This window comes from Lissotriton vulgaris, chromosome 1_1 (genome assembly GCF_964263255.1).
Source record: "Lissotriton vulgaris chromosome 1_1, aLisVul1.2, whole genome shotgun sequence".
In the NCBI taxonomy this organism is placed as follows: domain Eukaryota; kingdom Metazoa; phylum Chordata; class Amphibia; order Caudata; family Salamandridae; genus Lissotriton; species Lissotriton vulgaris.
The window spans coordinates 785,457,240-785,479,267 of NC_141685.1; the positions used below are offsets into that span (position 1 = coordinate 785,457,240).

A 22,028-nucleotide genomic window follows, 5' to 3' on the forward strand; every position below is an offset into this window, starting at 1 on the left:
GCCACACAGTGTGTTGGTCCAAAAGGCAAGCTTCAAAGGTGGAAGCTTTTATGATGGGCAAATGGCAATCATACTCCTGTACGGCTATTCCTTTGTTCAGGTTGATAGGGTGGCAGCAGGAACAGAGAGGGGAAACCCCCAATCCCTCATCTACCGACCCCCGGGACCAGGCACACAATTCAGCGAAGACATCGCCGAATTCATCAGCCCGCACGCCCTCCAATCCGCTGACTACATCCTCCTGGGGGACATCAACTTCCAAAAGGTATCAACGGAGGGAGGTAGAGTGTTGAGATAGGATTCTCACTCCACGGGCACTGATAATTAAACAAGAAGAATCCTACTCAGAGTGTACACCTCAGGAGCGGGGGACACTCAGTGTTTTGTTAAATACCCCTCACACACCAACAGGCCCCTTGGTGTCATGCTTCATCATCGGGGTCTTCGCACCCCGCTAGAGGGATGCGGCGTGCTACGACCAGCGACTACGCGGGAGCACTGAAGTGGTTGACTATGTGTGGTGTGTGTTGTGTGCATGTGCTGGGGTATTGAGGAGAATGTGAGTGAAGGGTGTGGTGAGGATTTAAAAAGACACCTGGCCAGTAGGTTTATGAGAAAAAACTTTATTCGAAACCTCTGGCTGGTGCTATTAAAAAAGGTGCAAGGCGAGGTTAGTAGTCTTGATTATGGACTCTAGTCCATAATCAAGACTACTAACCTCGCCTTGCACCTTTTTTAATAGCACCAGCCAGAGGTTTCGAATAAAGTTTTTTCTCATAAACCTACTGGCCAGGTGTCTTTTTAAATCCTCACCACACCCTTCACTCACATTCTCCTCAATACCCCAGCACATGCACACAACACACACCACACATAGTCAACCACTTCAGTGCTCCCGCGTAGTCGCTGGTCGTAGCACGCCGCATCCCTCTAGCGGGGTGCGAAGACCCCGATGATGAAGCATGACACCAAGGGGCCTGTTGGTGTGTGAGGGGTATTTAACAAAACACTGAGTGTCCCCCGCTCCTGAGGTGTACACTCTGAGTAGGATTCTTCTTGTTTAATTATCAGGACATCAACTCCCACCTGGAGAACAACAACGATCGCAACACCACCACCCTGCTTGACAACCTCGCAAACCTCGGACTCAAGCAGCTGGTGACCACCCCCACCCACCTCGCCGGACACACACTCTACGCTGTCTTCTCATCCAGCAAGGACATCGTCTTCAGCCACGCCACCGGACTCCACTGGACGGACCACAGCTGCGTCCACTTCACTTTAAGAAGATCCACGATCCACCACCAACAGCAACAGGTTGCTCGAAGAAACTGGAACAAGATCACAGCAGACTAGCTCGCCGCTTCCCTGAGCCAGCACCCTCCCGCCAGCTCAGCGAACCCCAGCCAGGCCGCCGACAACCTCACAAAGTGGATCAGCAACTGCGCAGACGTCCTCGCCCCACTGAGGATCCCGCCTAGCAGACCCGGCAGCAAGAAGGCCCCATGGTTCACCGACGAACTCAAGAGCTCCAAGAAGAACTGCCGAGCCCTCGAGAAAGCCTGGAGAAGGGAGCCAACACCGGACAGCATGACCACCCTCAAGCTCGCCACCCGGAAGCACCATCAACTGATCCGCGCCACCAAGAAAACAGCATTCAAGGACCTGCTGGACAACAACGCACACAACTGCAAGGAACTTTTCAACATTGTGAAAGAGCTCTCCAACCCCAACGCCGGAAACAACGACATCACCCCGTCGCAAGACCTCTGCAACTCCCTCGCCTCCTACTTCCACAACAAGATCGCGGACATACACAACAGCTTCAGCCCACAAACAACGCTCCCAACGACCGCACCAACGCCCCCCACCACCACCCTCAGCGCCTGGACCCAGATCAACACAGAAGACACCATCCGCACGATGAACTCTATCCACTCCGGATCCCCGACCGACCCGTGCCCCCACCACGTCTTCAACAAGGCCGACGCTGTCATCGCACCCCACCTGCGGGACATCATCAACTCCTCCTTCGACACCGCCACCTTCCCTGAGAGCTGGAAGCACGCCGAAGTCAGCGCTCTACTAAAGAAACCAACAGCGGACCCCACCGAACTCAAGAATTACCGCCCCATCTCGCTCCTCCCGTTCCCAGCAAAAGTCATCGAGAAGACCGTCAACAAGCAGCTGGCCGCCTTCCTCGAGACGAATGGATCCCTCGACCCCTCACAGTCTGGCTTCCGAGCCAACCACAGCACCGAGACCGCCCTCATCGCTGCCACCGATGACATCCGAGCCCTGCTGGACAACGGTGAAACAGCGGCCCTCATCCTCCTAGACCTCTCCGCGGCGTTCGACGCGGTCTGCCACCGCACCCTAGTGCAGCGCCTCAGCAACACCGGAATCCAGGAGAAGGCACTGGAGTGGATCATCTCCTTCCTCGCTGGAAGGACACAGAGAGTCCGCCTACCACCGTTCAGATCTGCAGCCACGGAAGTCATCTGCGGCGTTCCTCAGGGCTCCTCGCTCAGCCCCACCCTCTTCAACGTCTACATGAGCCCCCTTGCGGCCATCGCACGCCAACACAACCTCAACATCATCTCCTACGCCGACGACACCCAGCTGATCCTCTCCCTGACCAACGACCCCGCCGCCGCCAGAACCAACCTCCACGAAGGGATGAAAGACGTAGCCGAGTGGATGACGACCAGCCGCCTGAAACTGAACTCAGACAAGACGGAAGTCCTCATCCTGGGCTCCTCGCCCTCCGCCTGGGACGACTCCTGCTGGCCCCCCGCCCTGGGCACCGCACTCAAACCGACAGACCACGCACTCAACCTGGGCTTCATCCTGGACTCTTCCCTCTCCATGACCAGACAAGTCAACGCCGTCTCCTCGTCGTGCTTCAACATTCTACGAATGCTACGGAAGATCTTCCGGTGGATCCCCACCGAGACCAGGAAGACGGTCATCCAGGCCCTCGTCACCAGCCGACTGGACTACGGCAACGCCCTCTACGCCGGAACCACCGCCAAGCTCCAGAAGAAACTCCAGCGGATCCAGAACGCCTCAGCCAGACTCATCCTCGACATCCCCTGGAGTAGCCACATCTCCGGACATCTGAGAGACCTGCACTGGCTCCCCGTCAACAAGAGAATCACCTTCCGTCTCCTCACCCACGCACACAAAGCCCTACACGACCAAGGCCCGAGCTACCTCAACAACCGCCTCAACTTTAACGCCACCTCCGATCGACCAACCACGCCCTCGCCGCCGTCCCCCGCATCCGAAGAGAGACAACAGGAGGAAGGTCCTTCTCCTACCTGGCCGCCAAGACCTGGAACACCCTCCCTCCCGACCTTCGCCTGACCCAAGACCACCTCTCCTTCAGGAAGAAACTCAAGACCTGGATGTTCGAGCAGTAGCAGCACCCCCTCCCCCCCCCCCCAAACGCCTTGAGACCCTCCGGGTAAGTAGTGCGCTCTATAAATGCCTTGATTGATTGATTGATTGAACCAGTGGCCAAAGCGGTTGTCCCATGGGCATGTAGCGCACGGATAGCTGTACCTCTAGAGTGGGCTACCAAGCTCCTAACATCCTAGGAAGGGTTTAGACATCTTGAGAGTGGGCAGAATAGGGCACTCTGGGATTGCAAAATCCCTCACACAGCCACAAGTCATCATAGGGTGGGAGGGATCCTGGTAACTCATTGGCTAGTGTCCGCTTTCTGAACTTTAGACTGATTGGTGACCAGGTAACTGTCCAGATATTCCTTATTGGCCTCCCGACCTTCTTTTTGTCTGAATTTGTCGCCCAGCTTTTTCAAACTTTGGCGCTGGGGGCAGGGTGCCTTAACGATGGAGCTGCTCAAGGGGAGAGCAATTAACCTTACCAGGAGGTCAGAGGTCTTGCTCGCCTTGTTGCGCAGCGGCCCGCCATTAAGTAGGGGTCGGGGGGAGGGAGAGCAGCTTTTGTAAACTTTATGGTTGCCAATTCTTGTTTGCACTTTGAACTAAAAAGCTGAGATTTGTTTTCTTTAAAAAGCTATATCTCTGGAACTTTCTGGTGTATTTTACGCATCTTGGTGTCTAAAAATTCATAAAAATATAATCTTATTTTTATTATTTGTCGGATTTCTTTTGGGTTGTGACTTTCTTCTTTTTTTGATGCTTCTAAATGCTTTACACTAGTTCCTTTTTTTGATCCTTGCTGCTCGAAGCCACAGCTACCCAGGGTTGAGCTAAAGGTTTTACAAACGAGTCTGACTGGACCCAAAACAGTTTTGTAAGGTCGCACAACCATACCATATAATTCACCACAATCCTCACTCTGAGATTCAATAGCTCCTCATCAACAAACCATTCGATGGGGAGCATATCTTTAACTTCAGGTGACAGTATCCTTGAGGAAGTCATAAAGGACACAGACGCTGCCAAAGCAATGGGCGCCCTACAAACTTAAGTCTCTCAAAATTGTTTTTCAAAAGCAGTAGCCAAAAGGAGGTATACCAGGACCGCTACCACACCACAGTGCTAACTATTCCAGCAGCAGCTAACCTGAGGCAACGCCAGCGGAGAGTGTCAAGGTCAATCTGGAAAGGGTGCCTCAACAACCAAGCAGCAGCATGCCATTGACGCCCCTGTTCACACACTTGTCGGGGAGTGAGTAAGTGTGTTCCTTCCACAGTGTGAGGAAATGACCTCAGACAAGTGGGTCTTGTCAATCATCCATACATTCCATACCATACAACCAAAGATACCACTCAATGGCATACAATCAGTCCGGCACACAATCAGTCCGGAACACCAGCAACTGTTTAGTTAATTAGAGGAAGTACAATATCTTTTAACCAAATATGCCATCGGCTGGTGTCCAGGCTCCACAGAGTCAAGGTGTTTAGTAAACATAAAAGACGGTACATTGCAACCTATTCTCGAACTCAAGTTACTGAAGCAATACATTCTGGGGGAGCACTTCAAGAAGACTTCTTTGCAGGATATCATATCTCCTCAGCACATGAAACCACATGGCGACCCTTGCTCTCAAGAATGCCTCCTTCCAAATCCATATAAATCTGCAACATCACCACTACCTGCGTTTTGCAGAAAGTGGAGAACACTACTAATTCAAAGTATTACCCTTCAGGATCACAACAACCTCAAATGTGCCAGATGTCTGACAGTGGTGGCGCGTATCTGTGCTGCAGTGTCATTCATGTCTTCCCATACCTGGATGATTGACTGATAAAGATCAACAGCAGACAAGCAGTGCCTAGCACTCACCAACACAGCAGATTCTGTAGTACACAAGTTAGGATTCACAGTCAATGCAAAAAAACGCATCTTGACCAACTGCAAATCCAACAGTTTTCGAAAGGTATATTAATCTCTGAGAGGGCCTACCCAAACCAAGATAAGCTGATGGCAGTTCAAATGCTGCTACTACCTTTTCGCAGTTTTCAGACACCATGTCCTGTAACAATGAGAAAAGTAATGAACAACTAGTGGTGATCTTCATTTATTACTGTAATGCTGCACTCAAGATTGCACATACGCCTGCTACAGCAGTGTCTAGTGCAGCAATGTTCCCTAGGGGCAGGTGAACGGGAAGATCTAGTGTAGGTCGAGGTCCGTGCTTAGCTCACCCTCAAATGATTTAATCAAACACACTTGTCACGGTGCAGGCTATTTTTGGACCTTCAACTGCAGGTGACCATTATCACATTGTCTCACTCTGGGTGGGGAGCACCTCTCAGCTACATGACTGTTCAAGATACCAGGGTGCTGGAACAAAGGGATTGTCACATCAATTACCTGGAGCAGACAGCAGTACAATTAGTGCTCAAAGTATTTTACATGATTATATAAGAGAAAACCGTCCTAGTAAAGACAAAGTGACCCCTTCGTACCACGTTCAGAAACAGGAGTTCGGCAGTCTGCACTAGTTCAAACAATCTGGCATTGTGCCCTCTGCATTTATGAATTGCAATTATTGCTATTTAAGTTTAAAAAACGAATTTGAAAGTGTGCTGCTATCAGCAAATAAAATCTGATTTTTTTTGTGTGAAAAGCTTTCTCTCTGTAAGTGTATTTAAAATGTGTTGTTGCAAATGTTTGATTACCTTGTGGTAATCTATGGCATTACTGCTGTGTTTTTTAATCATATTACTAAGGAATCCTATTTAAGTAAACCAATTAAGCATGTTATCCCTATAACCCTGTTATAAATGAAAGAAATGTAATGTATCCTTGTGTGAAGTGTTTCTGGAGGTGTCCTAGGCTGCTTGATAAGTTCCGGTTTTAACAATAATGGAGTTCATTTATCCCGGACAGGCGTTGCTGCTGCTTTTCTGTGCATCTAGTAGGGAAAATTATCAGACTGTATTTTGAATTGATGAATTACTGTATGTTATAAGGTTTTAAACTGTATGTTGGTTAGGAACTGTGATATTTAAAACAAGCGCTCAAAATGTTTTCAGACCAACCCATCTTCTAAACAGTCCGTCAAAGGTTAATTACTCTGCGATAATCCTGGTGTTGTGTAGCAGTTTCTGTTGGACAACTGGAAGTATAGCTCCTACTCCATTAAAACTTTGTATCGAGTCAATTGGAGGATATCACTACTTAAGTTCACTTGAATTACTGTACATTATTAACTGTAACCGAATTACATCGAAATGTGAATCATATAAATTAGATTCATATGATATTTTTTATTGCTAACGCGCAAATTAATTCCCAGCCCCCACACCCATTTAATTTCTCTAAAGGTTATCTAATTTTCATGTCGAATTATGTACGTTCTTAAAGGACTGAATTATTACCCAGTCACCACTATCAAATTATTTTTTAAAAAGGATGTGAAATGAGAGATGTGCCTCATTCAAATTCCCTCTCTTTCCATCAAAACCCGGTATTCCATCAAACTTAATGCAAAATATCTTAAAAGTATCTTTTGTATTGAGAAAGGGTTTGAGTGCTATGTTGAGATACCAAGATCACAAAATGTTTTCTCATAATTTGGCGACAAATTATGTACCTTAGTTCTGTTGCTTCTGTATTTGCATCATTTTCTTCACAATTCCTTGATATGTGCTAAGACTTTAATGTTTTACTATGCAATAGCTACATTCAAATCTCCTGTTGTAGTATATTTCATACGCATAATTTTCGTATCCCAAGCATTGTTTTGTTGTTTTTCCCAGAGCACAGCCGCTATCCTGATAGAGAACATGGATCTCTACATGCTAAATCCATGCAGCACTAAAATTTGGTAAGGTGCTTCTCCATTTACAAACTCTGCTCTAATAAGTTATGTAGCCCTAAAAGTGTTTCTACAGTATAGATATTTTTCATGGCTTCACATTCTTGAGTAATGCTTTGTTTGCGTGGTATCGCAAGGTGTAAAATTGGTCACAATACAGTTTCTCGTTGAGAAGTTATAAATTATTTGTTGCACACTTGTAGATTTTTTTATGCCCATCAGTAAATATCCTAGATTTAGTTTCAGGGTTTCCTTTCCCATTTGAATTTCTCTCCCTCTATGGTTATTCGGGTAGCAAAGTGGTAGCATTAGTCTGCTGACTTTAATTTCAGCTTTGGAAGCACCATTTTTTTCTTTTAAGCATATCCCTTGACGTCATTGTCCTTAGTTGTCAGTGATGAGCCAACGTGTTAGGAACGTGAGGTTGCTTATAGTTGTTCTTCAGCATTGTTCAGGGTGTTTCCCATTTAACTTGCAGGATCCAGCTTCCTTTCTTTACTAGCGCCAAAGTAGTTAGTTAAAAAAATACATCAAGTAAATGTGTTTTAGACTTTTGACTTAAACTTGAAGTGAAAACCGGAACTTACTTTCCATCTGTGTGTTCTGTGGTAGAATCTGTGTGGGACTACTTATTTTGAATAGCACCATCATAAGTGCAGCTAAAGACTCAAAGCCCTAAATATTAGGTTCCTGTGCCAAAGTCTGACCTTAACTTTAACCATTGCAACCTAATCTAGTTAATTGGAAGCTTCTACTTAGTCCTGGAACCGAAGCTTGAAGCTTCCTGATTCTGTGACTTGCGTGTACATGGAAAGATGGAGGGAGGTGTGTGAACAGCCGTGCTCTACCTTATTCATGAACTTATTTAATAAGAGTTTCTAAAAATAAAGCTATGGTTTAAAAAAACTTGATGCATTTTGTTTATGGCTCCTTCACCACAGGGACCCAGAATTATCCAGCAAGCTCTGATTTAGGCCAGTGAAAGCAGTAATGTCTGGTGGAGATTGTTTGCAGATAGCATGATCCTAATCTGCTGCAGGAGTTATTCTTCCTCTCTTCTGCAACACAAGCTCTTGCAAGTTAGGTTTCTTCATAGGAGCCCTTGATAATACTGTGCATCATGCACCAACAGTTGAAATGTTAAGACCCATCAGATCTTTTCTAGATTTTGGAAGGTGTCATCCCATATAAGGTCTTTGGGAGCTGACTTTGCTTGGTGACGTTCTTTTCTACTTGCGGGCTACCAAGTGCTAATATTCTCTGATGTCTTCTGATGCTACAGCCATGTCTAGGAGGAGCTATGTCTAGAATGACCTTCAGTTCTTGAAAATCTTAGTGTCCTTAGCACTTATGTCCAAATTGCCATTCCCAAGTACTCCATACATGCCAGACGAGGCAAACAGTCTCCAACTCTTCAAGGGATTAGGGTCCAAAAATGCTTGGAGATCCTGGGACCATCTATATTGCAGTTTGGAAAGATTAAGACATGCCACAACAACATCCGCTATGAGTGATCCAGCTCTTGGGAGGATGTGTTTGCTATTGCAGACATATCTTAGGCATCCGCCGCCCCTTAGCATTGACTTCCGAATAGTCAGAGGAGTTTCGAAGACACTGTGTGCCAAATCTTTCTGTAATTCTGGAATTTTATGATGAATTTGGTCAAGGAATGGGGTGGTTTTGTATTTATTTAAAGCATTTCTTAAGCAACTTACATTTGGTTTTAAGTGGTGCCATCTTTGAAGGTATGACCTTTATTAACCAAATGGTCAAAATAATGTAGCATCACTTTTGGATTAAATTAATAAAAAAATAACCTATTTGGCTGGCTATTCGATTTGGTACATTTATTAACCACAGCCACCCACGCTTTAATATTTTGGTTATCATATACATAGTAAATAATTACCACAAACCTGTAGCGGCTGCTACCGGACAGGGGAGGGAATGAATAAAAAGTATAAAAGAACTTACCTAGAACGGCCGGCCACCGCCTTACCTCCGTCCTCTTCATCTTCCTTTTTCCTGTCTGCAGTCCCGGCAGGCAGCAGGAAACACCAGGGCACACAGGCTATCCTGAGTCCAATTACAACCCTGCAATGCAGACCTGTGATTGTTCTGAGCGCCGTGGCTTAGCGCTCAGACAGAGACAGGGAGTCTGTGTCATGCAGCCTTGTGGGGAACATGCAAAGTGTGCAACTTATGGAGCTCAAACTACTGCTCCCCCTGTTCTGGCCAGCCCTGCCTGCCACTGACTGCAATTGCCTGCCACTGACTGCAATAGGAAAAATATAATGATAATAATACGTTATCATTTTATTTTTTCTTTTGAGCAGTGGGGCGACACTTTACTACTTTATCGGAGGAGCTGCCACTGCCACAGTCACATCCATTCAGATATTAAACAGACCAAATAAGTGTAGTCTGGTTCATTATATCTGCACCAGTAAAACCCTGAGGAAGCTAGGATGCTGTCTCCAAAACCACGATATGGTGGTTTGGAGTAATGTGATTCTAGGGAGTTATTTACGTGAGGAAATAGGATTGTGAATTTCAAAAACTTTGAAATTATGTAGGATTTTAAAAATCAGTATTTGGCATTTATTTCATGCACTGATTTGTACTGTTGAACATTGGACTTTGGTTAGAGTACCATGTACATCCTATCCAGTTTGAAGGAATAGAAAATCTAACTTTCTAATGCAATAACTCACTTTGTGATTCGATCTGAAACCCCTGTATATTTTTAATAATGGCTGTTACATTTCTACTCAACTTAGGTATGTAAATTGAAAAATGATGCCAAACAAAGAACTGTATGTATGATGCTGTAGTGGGGGCCTGTTAATGCTGTTTTCACCAGCACTGCGTTATAGTCTTGGACAATTATACTCCATTGTATAAGCGCAGTACAAAGATGGGATTGAATAGTTAAAAAATAACATGCTTTCAGCATTTTTGTAATTTCGTTGAATGTAAAATTTCCTAGCTTACGTGAAGGAAAGTTTAAATTCTGCTAAGGACATTGATGTGAGGATTTTGCAAAATATTTTTCCATTTATTTACTCCCGCAACCCAACAAAAACTATATTCCAATCACAATAACATTGGGACTAAGTAGCCCAGATGTCCTGAAATAGAACCAATAGTCCACCAATCACAATCCGAGATCTCATTGTAAAGCAGCTTGGCAGGAAAAGCAGTTCCTATTATTTTTGTGCGCAATAGTTATCTAATTGATTTCTTTCTACTGGTAGTTTTGTCTTTGTTCTGACCCTGTAAACAGAGGAATAGCGCAAGTTTCCCACCATGATATCTCCAACGTCAAGGAATGGTATCATTTTGAGCCTAGAACATCAAAAGGTTTCATTATAACAGAGTCAATAAAGAATACTTGTATTCAACGATGAAATTGGTTCAGTAGCCCTGGGTGGGTAACTGGAGTCTCTGTAGCGTATAGGTTGGGATTGTCCTCACCTCCGTGTCCTTATTAGAATTGAAACATTCCTTCATGTTAGCTAGAAAATTTTACATTCAATGCCAGGACCAGAGGCTCACATTATGCAAGTGTAAAGCTTATCAATCACCAATGATGCCACCTCACCACAGGTTTAAAATATGTTCTTTTTTAAAAGTTGAACCAATTTCCTAGGCATTGGATGTCCATTAAGCAGCCACCTAAAGAGAAGGCATATGATGCCATTGCTCCTCTGACAAATTGTGCCTCAAAGACAGAGGTACAATTCCTGCCTCCTGCATGATCCAAACAGACCCATCTCATTAAAGTGGGTGAAGAAGCTAGTTTATGTGGCTTTTAATCATTCAAATGCTGTTTTGTACCCTGGAGTCTTAAGTTTTCTTTCACATCCTTGCACACCCTAATGCACCTCATCACACACAACCTGGGGCTATGAGGAGTGCTGGGTATTGACCCACCTAGTTTGGGACTTCGTGTTGCAAGACACTGTAAATGAATCTCCTTCTGGAGTGCTCTCACATCTGACACTCACTTAAAAGATATAAGTATAATAGCATTATCAGCTTACCTGATCATTCCTTCCTTGAAAGGAACGATTGTCCTGCCACGATTTCCAGAAGGTGAAGAGTGAAATTCATGTCTCACAAACATGAATACCTTAGTTGCTGGGGTAATAATAATTGCACAATTCTAAGTAGTCCAGCGGGTGTTCACACATCAGCACACCATGACGGGGGGAAAATGTCCCACCGAAATGGCAGGCCTGTAATCATTAATGGTGTGGTAAGCTTGTCCTCTACCAGCCAGTTCCAACAGAAAGTTCAAAATGTGGATTAAATCTTTCCCCACAGGATCCAGTTTCTGTCCGACAACACCAACATGACCACCTACATCAAGCTGAACCTTATCACTTCACTGTGGAATGCAACCATGCTTTCTTGATGAGGTGTGAAGCTTGTTCCAAAAGGCTGGGACATTGGTGCATAACTGGTAACCTTATAAACCATTAAGTGGAGCGCTCCCTCCATTATCAGTGGGTGTAAGTTGCCGTGATTATCTCTCAGAATTTTATTTTCCTAGTTTCGAGAAGTAGGATTGGAGAATCCTATGAAAGTTCCAGAAGAATTGGAAACCAATCTTCGATCTCCTCACCAGTGTCACCACCACCCGCTTTGTCTTCTCTCTCCTGACCTTCACAGAGAGACACCTGATTATCAAGATTGAGGGGAAACTCATACCCAAGGCTCTGACTCTGATCCTGAAGTAATGTATCAGTTGCCGCTGCTAGCTGTTCAGGTCTCCAGCTGAAGAAGCAAATAAGCTGGTGATCCTATTTTGAGGCTGACTAATCTATCTGACACAGTCCCCACTTGTCCACGATTCTCTGTAGCAGAGCGGGATTCAGCTTTAGTTCTCTGAAGTCCCACAGATACCTCAAGGTCTAATCTGCTATCACATTGAGTCTTCCCGGTAGGTATTCCACTGTGAAAGATGTCCTCTTCTCTAGAAGAACCTGCTAAAAGTCCTTGGCCAACTCTACAAGGGCTCTCAACTTGGTACTCCCCAGGCAATTTATGTACCCGACTGCTGATACATTGTCCATATTTAGCAGAAAGCAGCTCAAGACCTTGTCTCTCATTAAGCATTTCATGGCGAAGAATCCTGCCAGGAATTCTGTACAGTAAATGTGGAGTTTTGTGGCATGTGTAGCTGTAGATTCACAAGCTGTGTATACTTCCACCATCTAGTGTTCAGCTCGCTCATGTACAACTTGTTTTTCTTTGTAAGAATTCTTTTTGAGACCAGGTGACTCCACCTATCAGTGGTAATGCGCATGGGCATTGGCTCCATTGTTAGATTGTTTATCTCCGCTGTCTGGATCAGACCTGTTTATGTGAGCACCAGTTTGACACTGTGTACTGTTCTCGCCGGGCCTTCGGATCCTTCCCCCGTCAGGTGTGGAAGACAAACAATTGCGCTATTATATGTTTTCATGGTAGCATTCTTTTCTGATCCGAATGACGACCTTCTGTAAGACCATCACAGTGGTGGAGAATGTCCACTTGATGTGAAGGACTCCGTTTCGATTCTGTCCCACTTCCCACGCCACGTATCCAAGGTAAAATCTCCACAAAGTCTGTAATCCGCGTTTGTCACACCATGAAGACTCTGGTTTGTCGTGTCTGACCTTTAGAAGCAAAAATGGCCTTTAGGACTTGTAGAGCACGCTGCTCTCAGCTTTGTCGATCATTCACAGAAGAGAAGAGTATGACACTCCAAACCTATTTTGGGGAGGGAGAGGAGTCGACTCCGGAGCACCTAGACACCCCAGCTGCTGAAAATGAGACTGCTTTCTCACCGCAAAGCTTCAATTCTGAGGTGGACACTGAGGCAGATGAACCTCTGCTGGCCCAGCGCCCACTGATGGTTGCTGTGAGTACCATAACTCCATATAATTATCAGAACGAGGCACTATCTTCCAGCTCCAGTGCCACTCTTGAGGCCTCCAGTGTGCCACTTCTTCTTTGCCATGCTTGACAGTCATGCCGAGCTGGACTCAGCACCTGAACACAATCCAGTCCCAAGATCTTCCTCAAAGTGTCAATGTTGACCACCGCTTCAGCCTCTGATTCGAAGATGCAGGCTTATCCACCGTCTGACTTGAAACGGGTGGACCAGAAGTCCTCGAAGCTAAAACACGCTGCACCAAGACATTTGGAGCTGTGAGACACCAATCCAAAACATTTGGAGCTGAGGCAGACAACTCTGAAACAGTCAAACTCGAAACACTCGGTACCAAGATTAACTTTGGCATTGTCTGGTCGGTGTCCATCTTTGGCTCCATCCAGGCCATTTACAGCTGCATCCTTGGCTGCTTCTGAGGATTCCAAGCTACCAATCCTGCAGCGGTCCCAAGAACACCTGGATTCCAAGCAATAACAGATCCACATTTAGCGGTGTATTGGCAAGATTCTGGCAACCCCTCCACAGGTGTCTAAGGGACCGGCTCCTCATAAGAGGAAGTTGACCTTTGAAGAGACCTTCAATCCTCCTACGGCACCCGTATCCAAGAATGCTTAGAGACACAATAGAGCCACCGCTCCACTGCCTCCTGGTCATCCCTACCCTCCACCCCCTCTCCCCTTCTGTTTCCCCTGCGTCTTGCCTGTGGGTTCCCCCCGCCCCAACATTCACCACACAGTTTGTAACACTCTGGGGTTGAGGGGAGGGAGGAAGTGGGGAGGGCATGGGCACCTTATAACCCTGATGACCCTTTGTATCACCCAGAAGGCCCAGATCCCTGGGATGATTATGATGCAGAGCCTCCAGCAGATACAGGCCCTAGGAAGCCCTTGCCCTAGATGATGATATCTCATGCCTCAGTGTCCTGCAGAGGGCAGCTCTCTTTCATAAAGTGAAGATGCAGGTAGAACATGAGTATGACTTCCTCATGGAGACCTTGTCTGCCACTCAAAACTCGCTCCAGTATCTCCCTATGCTCAAAGGGTTTTTTCAAGAAGCCATTTAAAGCTAGGGTTGTCACCCCTATAGTTGATTAAAAGTTTAAGGCACCACCCACTGACCTGCCATAGCTATGAGGCCAGTTGCAAAAAAGGAAAGAAGTTGGTGGCAGTGGGCAAAATCATCCCCAACATCCACTGTGCGTTGGATGCTGCTGATACTGCTGCCCAAGGGTAAATAAAAGTATCTAATTACGCCTCCACAAATGGCTGCAAATGTCTGGCTTGAATCCAGAGGCCCAGCAAAACCTCTTGTATGTCCCTTTTGATGGTCCACATCTGTTTCGCCCTTAGGTCGATCAGTTGTTGATAGAAAAAAAATTAAAAGGATACAGTGATGCCAAAGCAAAATGGGTGCCTTGCAGACTCCCACAATTTGTGGCTGTTTTTGCTACTTTTAATACAGTAAAAGACACACAATTGATGGACGGAATTCCGAACAAAGCAAAACATTCACCCCCAATCAAGAGATCTGGGTTAAATCCATCATTCTTTTGCTCACCATGCCACCCTAGTTTAGACCTGGCCATATGCAAATGTGTCTTGACCCTGTGCCTCATGGGAACAGTCCTGCCCGGCCTTAGAGTCAGCTGTAAGGATTCCCGAACTGGACCGAATAGAGTGGCATGGCAAAGACCACAGCCCCAGAGACCCTTTCCACTTTCTCTTGGTCCACGCAGCGGACACCTTCATGGGGATACTATAGGGGTGGATACAGTGGTAATGACAGCAAAGGAAGAGGAAAGGGCCCCGCCCCCTGAGGGGATGCCCCTTACAAACAGTGACCATCTATCCCTTCCCCCTTGATCACACATGACCTGTCGGGGGAAGGTTGTGGGTTTCTGTCCTGTTTGGCAGAGATTACTTCTGACCTTTGGTTTCTGGAAATTATATAGGATGGATACTGTCTCAAACTCATTCTACTACTAGCAAACATCCTCCCCCACCCCCGCCGACTCAAACTCCCCAGACCAGCTGCGCATCCTGTATGAGGAGATGCAAGCCTTAATTAGCAAAGGAGCAATAGAGCGAGTTCTCCAGAAAGGGAGTTTACACCCTGTACTTCCTTATCTCCAATAAAGAGGTCTCTCTCAGACCCAACCTTGCCCTCGGACATCTCAACAGCTTCATTCTGTCTGAGCACCTCCATATGGTGGCTCTACAAGATGTCATTCCTCTGTTGCAACAAGGCCACTTCATGATAGCCCTCGATCAGAAGGACACCTACTTACACAATCACACAGTGCATCGAAGATTCCTAAAGGTCATAGTAAATTGACAACATTTATATTTCAGAGTGCTCCCTTTCGTGGTTACCACAGCCCCCAGAGTCCGTACGAAATGTAATCCTCTCTGTGGTGAGCGACATCCACTTGTTTCCTTCCCTGGATGACTGGCTGATAGTCATGTACCAACAAAGCCTAGTGTATACGCAGACCACCATCCACACAGTCTAGGTTTCACCATCAAATTGACCAAGTCTCACTTCCAGCCCCTTCAAGTACAGCCCTTTCTCAGTGTCACAATGGACACACAAGTGTGAAAGGTTTACTCCAGCCCTGCAAGGGAACAAGCATTCCAAAACCTACTGCCTCTTTTTCAGCCGGATCACCAGGTAACTGTCAGAATGGTGATGCGCTTGCTAGGAATGATAGCATCTTGTATAGCCATAGTTCCCCCATGCCAGGTTGCACAGGTGCCCGTTGCATAAGTGCCTAGCGGCACAGTGATGTCATACAGAGGGTTAAGGTGTGGAGCCACACATGTTGCTCTCTGCAGTGGTGGAACACACAGAACTTAATGCAAGAGCAGTCCTTCCTTTACCCGGTACCCCAGGTCATCATTACCACGTCGCCTCACTCACTAGTTGTGGAGCGCATCTCAATCACCTCTCCGTTCATGGAACGTGGTCCTCTGCCCAACAGTCCCTTCACAGCAGTCAGTGGAACGGCTGGATATTCAGCTCACTCTTCGGGCGTTCTGCCCTCTCGTTCAAAATCAGACAGTTTTAGTATGCACAGACAACATAACTGCCATGTTCTACCTACAGAATCAAGTGGGTACACATTCCACCCAGCTGGCATCAGTAGCCCAGAGCATTTGGCGGTGTGTGATGCATCAGAGTGCATCTGGTTCTCCAACACATTTTCAGGGTTGTCAACAAACCCGCCGACCTGGACACATCAACTAGTCCACTAGTGGGAACCCCACCCCCAGGTCCTACTCCTTTACTTCCAGCTGTGGGGGCATCCTCGAATAGATCTGTTCGCCACCAGCGAAAATGCAGAATGCCCACATTTTGCCACCAGATTACCACACACACACACCCCATGGGCAGTGCACTATGGATGAATTGGCCAGGAATATTTGCCTACGCATTTCAGCCTCTCCGGCTCCTACCGTTTGTAGTCTGCATATTGAGGCAGACATCCCTTACTCATATCTTAGTGGCTCTAGCCCGGTCATGCCAGCCATGGAACTCCACCCTGCTAGAGCTCTCTCTTGTTTCTCACGAAAAGCTCCCCAACAGGCCAGACCTTCTTACACAAAATCGATGCACTCTCCAGCACCCCAGTCTTCAGCAGCTCAACCTTGCAATTTGGTTCCTGAGGTCTTAGAGTGTGGTTACCTCAACCTTACGGAAGAGTGTATGTCTGTTCTTAGAGTACCACGCCGGCCTACTACCAGGGCCTGTTACGCAGCCAAATGGAAATGTTTAGTACACTGTATCCTTCCCAGATATTAATCCAATGGCAGTATTGGTATAAAACATTGTCTGTTACCTCCTTCGCCTCCAGAAGTCAGGCCTTGCGTACACTTCCATTTGGTTACTTCTGGGGCTGCCTATCTACAGAATATGCAACACGCTTTGCTCTTCAGAGTACCATTCATTAAGGCTTTAATGGAAGGCCTTAAACCAGGTATTCCACCCTGGACACCTCCTGCTCCGGTGTGGAACCTTAACATTGTTCTTAGTGGGCTCATGGACCCTCCTTTCGAGCCACTTCAATCTTTCCCATTCCAATTTCTCCAGTGCAAAAAAGCTTTCCTTGTAGCCGTCACTTCCTTTCGATGAGTCGGATAGATGCGTGTTCTCACATTGAAAAAAACATTCTTCCAGGTTTATCACAATAGGGTGGTTCTTAGACCCACTCCTAAATTCCTCCTTATGATGGCTTCCACCTTAATCGGACAATTGAGTTGCCAGTCTTCTTTCCACATCCGAGTTTGTAGTGGTATGCACTTTGCATAGGATTACTGAGGTTGTCAAACGAACATTGATGTACTACAATGACAGAACAAAACCATTTCATAATAACCAACAGCGGTTCGTGTCCTACTCTAAGCTACATAAGTTGTGTGCCATTTCTAAGGCAGGTGTTGCATATGGCTTTTCAAGTGCATTCAGACTTGTTAAGCTAAAAGGTCTCTGCCTGCTCCTCCTGGACCCCTTTCTTCTTGGAAGAAAGAGGCTTTTATGGATTTCTTAGGTAACATATCACTAGCTGACATCTGTGAAGCAGCAATCTGGTTTACTCATCACACCTTTACTATGTACTACTGTGTAGATGTCCCGGCCGGGAAGCAAGCTAGTGTTAGCCATGGTGTACTGCGTACACTATTCCAGCCGTCTGCAAGATCTTCAGGCTGAGCCCACACTTTGCAGACTATGTACAGCATGTGTATCTAGAGCTACACATACCATGAATGGAAAACATTACTTACCCTGTAAGCATTTGTTCGTGGCAAGTGGTGCTGTACATTCACATTTGCCCACCCACCTTCATTGACGCCTGTGATTGTTGCAAATACTCTTTGTTTTTTCTTATATTGATACTTTCTACTTTGCATGGCCATCATTTACTGCATCTATATGCTTCATCTACAGTCAAATCTGTGCAAAAAAAAACCCCCAACAATATAACCATGGAGCCGATGCCCATGTGCGTTACCACTGATATGTGGAGTCACTGGGTCTTGTCCGGGCTTGAAAAATCAATATATTGGTACTAGACCTGCAGGTCTAGTAACTTACAAAATCTACTTGACCTAACTGTAATGCACTTGACCTCTGTCTCCTAAAGCTGAACAAATGTGAAAAGTTCACAAGAATTAAAGGCATTTTAATTGCTCATTCACTTTGTGAGCAATAAAGATGCCTTTAAATGTTGATATCTTATCACTTTAGCTCTGCTTTCAGAGACAGAGGTCAACAGTCAATTTATCTTCCTACTATCCAGAAAGGGTGAGTAGGACCTACAAAAAGGCTTGTCCTAATTAAATCTGGCTCGCAAATGTGAGCAGGCGAGTGGAATTTTCGAGCCCCGCTTGTGACTCAAAATTAATTCTTTAGAAGAAAAACAAATTGCGTAGGTTCAATCTCAACACTAGATGGCAGAAGTATGCACAACATGTGAATCTACATAAGCACATGCCACAAACAGCTGCTTACAGGTTAAGTACAATTTTCCTTTTGTTTCTTGCTGTAACCATGGTCGTCCTGTAGTAGTGCCAGTACATCTGGCTCCCCATCCCGAATGACTTGCTTCTGATTCTATGATCAAATCCGGAGGTGAACCCAGAATTATTGCCTTGATGGATGACTCAAGGAGTCCCACTTAGAGTCTCAACAAAATATGTTCCCTCTTTAGCTCTGGCTCCTGTTCAGAGCCATTTATTTCTGTGGAAGTCTCAATGTTTGCTGTGTCAAGTCTATTGCAAACCCCATTAATGTTATACTTCAAGAAGGTTTCTCCCATCTTGATGACAAATTCTAGACCCGGAAGTAATGACACTGTGAGTTCCAGCTCTTCCCGCAGGCATGCTGGATCCTTTTTCTTCATCAGTGTTGGAAAGGGCCGCTTTTGGACATAGTTATCCCCCACTTTTTGCTTGGAAAATATGTAATTTCGACTGGAAGTGCACAGAGTCCCTGCCAACCAGGTCACCTGTGCCAGAAGCTCTTTCCCTAAACTGTACCTTTTATTTTTCAATTGACACAACTTTAGTACCCCTTGTAAGACCCTAGTAAATGGTACTCCTGGTGCCTAGGGCATTTGCACTTATGGAGGGACCCCAAGGGTAGCAGCACGAATTGTGCCACCATAGGGTCCTTTCACGAAGGCCATGCACACTGCCATTGCAGACTGTGTGCCTTGATGCAGACAAAATCTGAGTAGACATGGCACTCATCCCTGTAAGTAGACATGGCACACATCCCTGTGTCCCATGCCCACATACACTGCATGGGACATAGGTAAGACTCTCCTATAGCAGGTCATATCATCCTAAGGCAGGGTGCACAATATCTCCTGCGAGGACATATCTACATGAGAAGATGAGTCCTGCAATATCCATGTTGATTCTTGGATATTGTGAGTGAACAGGGAAGCCATAAGTAGTACATTGGCTGGACACTCGTCATTACGAGTTCACCAGATGCATGATGGCTTCACTTTTTTATGGGATGTTTGGTACCAAACATCTCGTCTTAATAAACCTTCACTGATTCCAGTGTCAGATTTATTAATAATTGCTCCCAGAGGACCCCATAGAGGGGTCCCCAGAGACCTACCAACCCTTAGTGTGGTCACCGACTGGCCTAAGCCAGTCTGTCACCATCAGGCAGAGTTCTGCTGACCCCATGGGGTGAGCGCCAGCATGCTTGGAGGTCGAGAACAATGCCTGTCCTGGGTGGAGGTGTTCATACCTCCCCCGGTCAGGAAGAGCCATCCGTGATGGGAAGTTTCAAAGGCCTTGCTGCCATTGAAATGTGACCCCAGCCTCTCCTGATAGGAGCAGCCCCCTCCGTCCTCTTTTTTGGTGGGAAAACGGATGGGAAAACAAATAAAGAGTAGGAAGTGTACTCCCCTCAGCCAACTCCACCCCTCAGGTGCTGGAGGCCAAATGAAGTACGTTTTTCAGTGCCCACCATCTTGAAGATAGTGGGACTTCTCCAATCAGGGCTAAGGCTATGTCCCCCTCCCACAGGAGGTGGGCATAATAGAGGGTATAGACACCCCAGGTAAGGGGCCCATTGGCCACTACCTGTCACTCCCTTGTAAACGCCCCCTAATATTTAATTTAGGTGACGTCCCCAGACCCTGAAACTAGATTCCAAGGACAAATGCATACAACGAGCAAAGAAACGCTGTTGGACCAAGAACTGCAAACCTCGTGGTGGACTTAGGGAGCGAACTCCTGCCTGCCTCTACAGAACTGGACAATCTCCTTCCTCCAGCTCGTCTCGTCACTGGTTGGGCCCCACAAACCCCGAGGGTCATCAGCACTTTGCAAATTGCTAAAGAACTCCCTTGAGATAGAGGTACTATCTTCCTGCAGCCGCAAGAAGTTCAACAGCAGCGAAGTCCGGTCCAGCGTCGTCCAGCTCCTCACCCCAACCGACATCTTTGAGTACTAGCGAAAGGTGCACCTGCTCTGGAGGGTCAGCACGGCCTCTGCACCAAGACTTGAGGCCCCAGGCCCCACCGGAGCTGAAAGGCACAATAACCCGGGGTACCAAACCCCCTGCTGCAAAAACCTACAAAGACGAGCCAAGCAGACTCCAACTTTACAGCGAGCCAACACCCGATGAGGGACATCAGGACTCTGGAGACAAACCTCAGCAGTGGCCCAGCAGCTCCAGAATCATCGCTCCAAGGTGACAGCCACTGACCACAAGGTTCATCTTTGTCTGCCTTTGCCCGACTGCACATCTCCACTGCACCCAGCTTACCTGGCCTGTGCATCTTCAAATCAGCTGTGCTCCCAAGGCTCTAGAACCCTTGTGACATCTACTCTCCCTTGAGAGCCTTCGAACTTGCCTGCAAAACCCCTTTGCTTTTACAGATGGTCACTTCCTTTGTAGCGGACCAGCTACAAAGTCCCTTTGTTCCTTGCTCCTGGTGAAATCCGGGAAACTCCTTAGAACTTGGCCTGTGAACTTTGGACCTTGGCCTGAAACCTTCAGATTAAACCCCAAAGTTAACTGCATTGCATTGATTTTTCGATTGCCTTTTTTCCTTCCATAGGAAATGTATTGTGCGTTATTGCGCACAACTGTAGATATTGCATTTAAAGTGATTTTCTCGTATTGCGAAAAGTGTTTACCTTGAACCCGAAGTTCTTGGTCTAAATAGTTCCATAAAAAAGAAGTACTATTTTTCTTATTCAATCTCTACTTCATTTGTTGAGTGCATCATTTATTGCCTTGGTGTGTACAACAAATGCTTAGCACTACCCTCTGATCAGCCTAACTGCTCGCCCACGATACCACAAAATAGAGCGTTTTATCTACTTTTTCCTCTGTATGCCAATAAAGGTCTCTTCGACCTCTCTGCACAGTGTATCCCATTGTGTTGCACTATATAGAGAGGTGGGTTTCCTACAATGAATGTGTCTTCAGATAGATAATGAGTCTGATGCCCCTGGACCTTTGCAACTCTATGGCCGGTCTTAGCACCTTGGTGAAGATCCATGGAGCGGAAGAGAAACAAAAAGTTAAGGCGACAAACTTTGCACACCTACTCTGACCATACAAATTGAAGTAACCTCCTGTGAAGGGCGAAGGTCAGAATTGTAAGATATGCATCCTTCAGGTCAAATCTTACCATCCAGTCGTTTGATATTAAAATATTTGATACAGACTTTTAGCTGCATATTGCTTACCTTTGTATTTCCCAGACATCAGACTGTATCCGGAAACTTTTGCGTGAGAGCAGTAACCCTGCGCACCGTTGGTTGGGTGGCTCTGATTGGCCCTGGGT

General features: G+C 46.3%; 1 protein-coding gene across 4 annotated transcripts in view; it reads left to right on the plus strand.

Annotated features, from left to right (window-relative positions):
- SUCO (SUN domain containing ossification factor) overlaps positions 1–22,028 on the plus strand; it is a 696,748-nt gene that overhangs the window by 412,558 nt on the left and 262,162 nt on the right. For all 4 annotated transcript variants that reach the window (XM_086956303.1, XM_086956322.1, XM_086956311.1 and 1 more), the window contains exon 9: positions 7,205–7,272. In XM_086956303.1, coding sequence (XP_086812429.1) covers positions 7,205–7,272 — 68 coding nt within the window. The remainder of the gene's footprint in view (positions 1–7,204; positions 7,273–22,028) is intronic.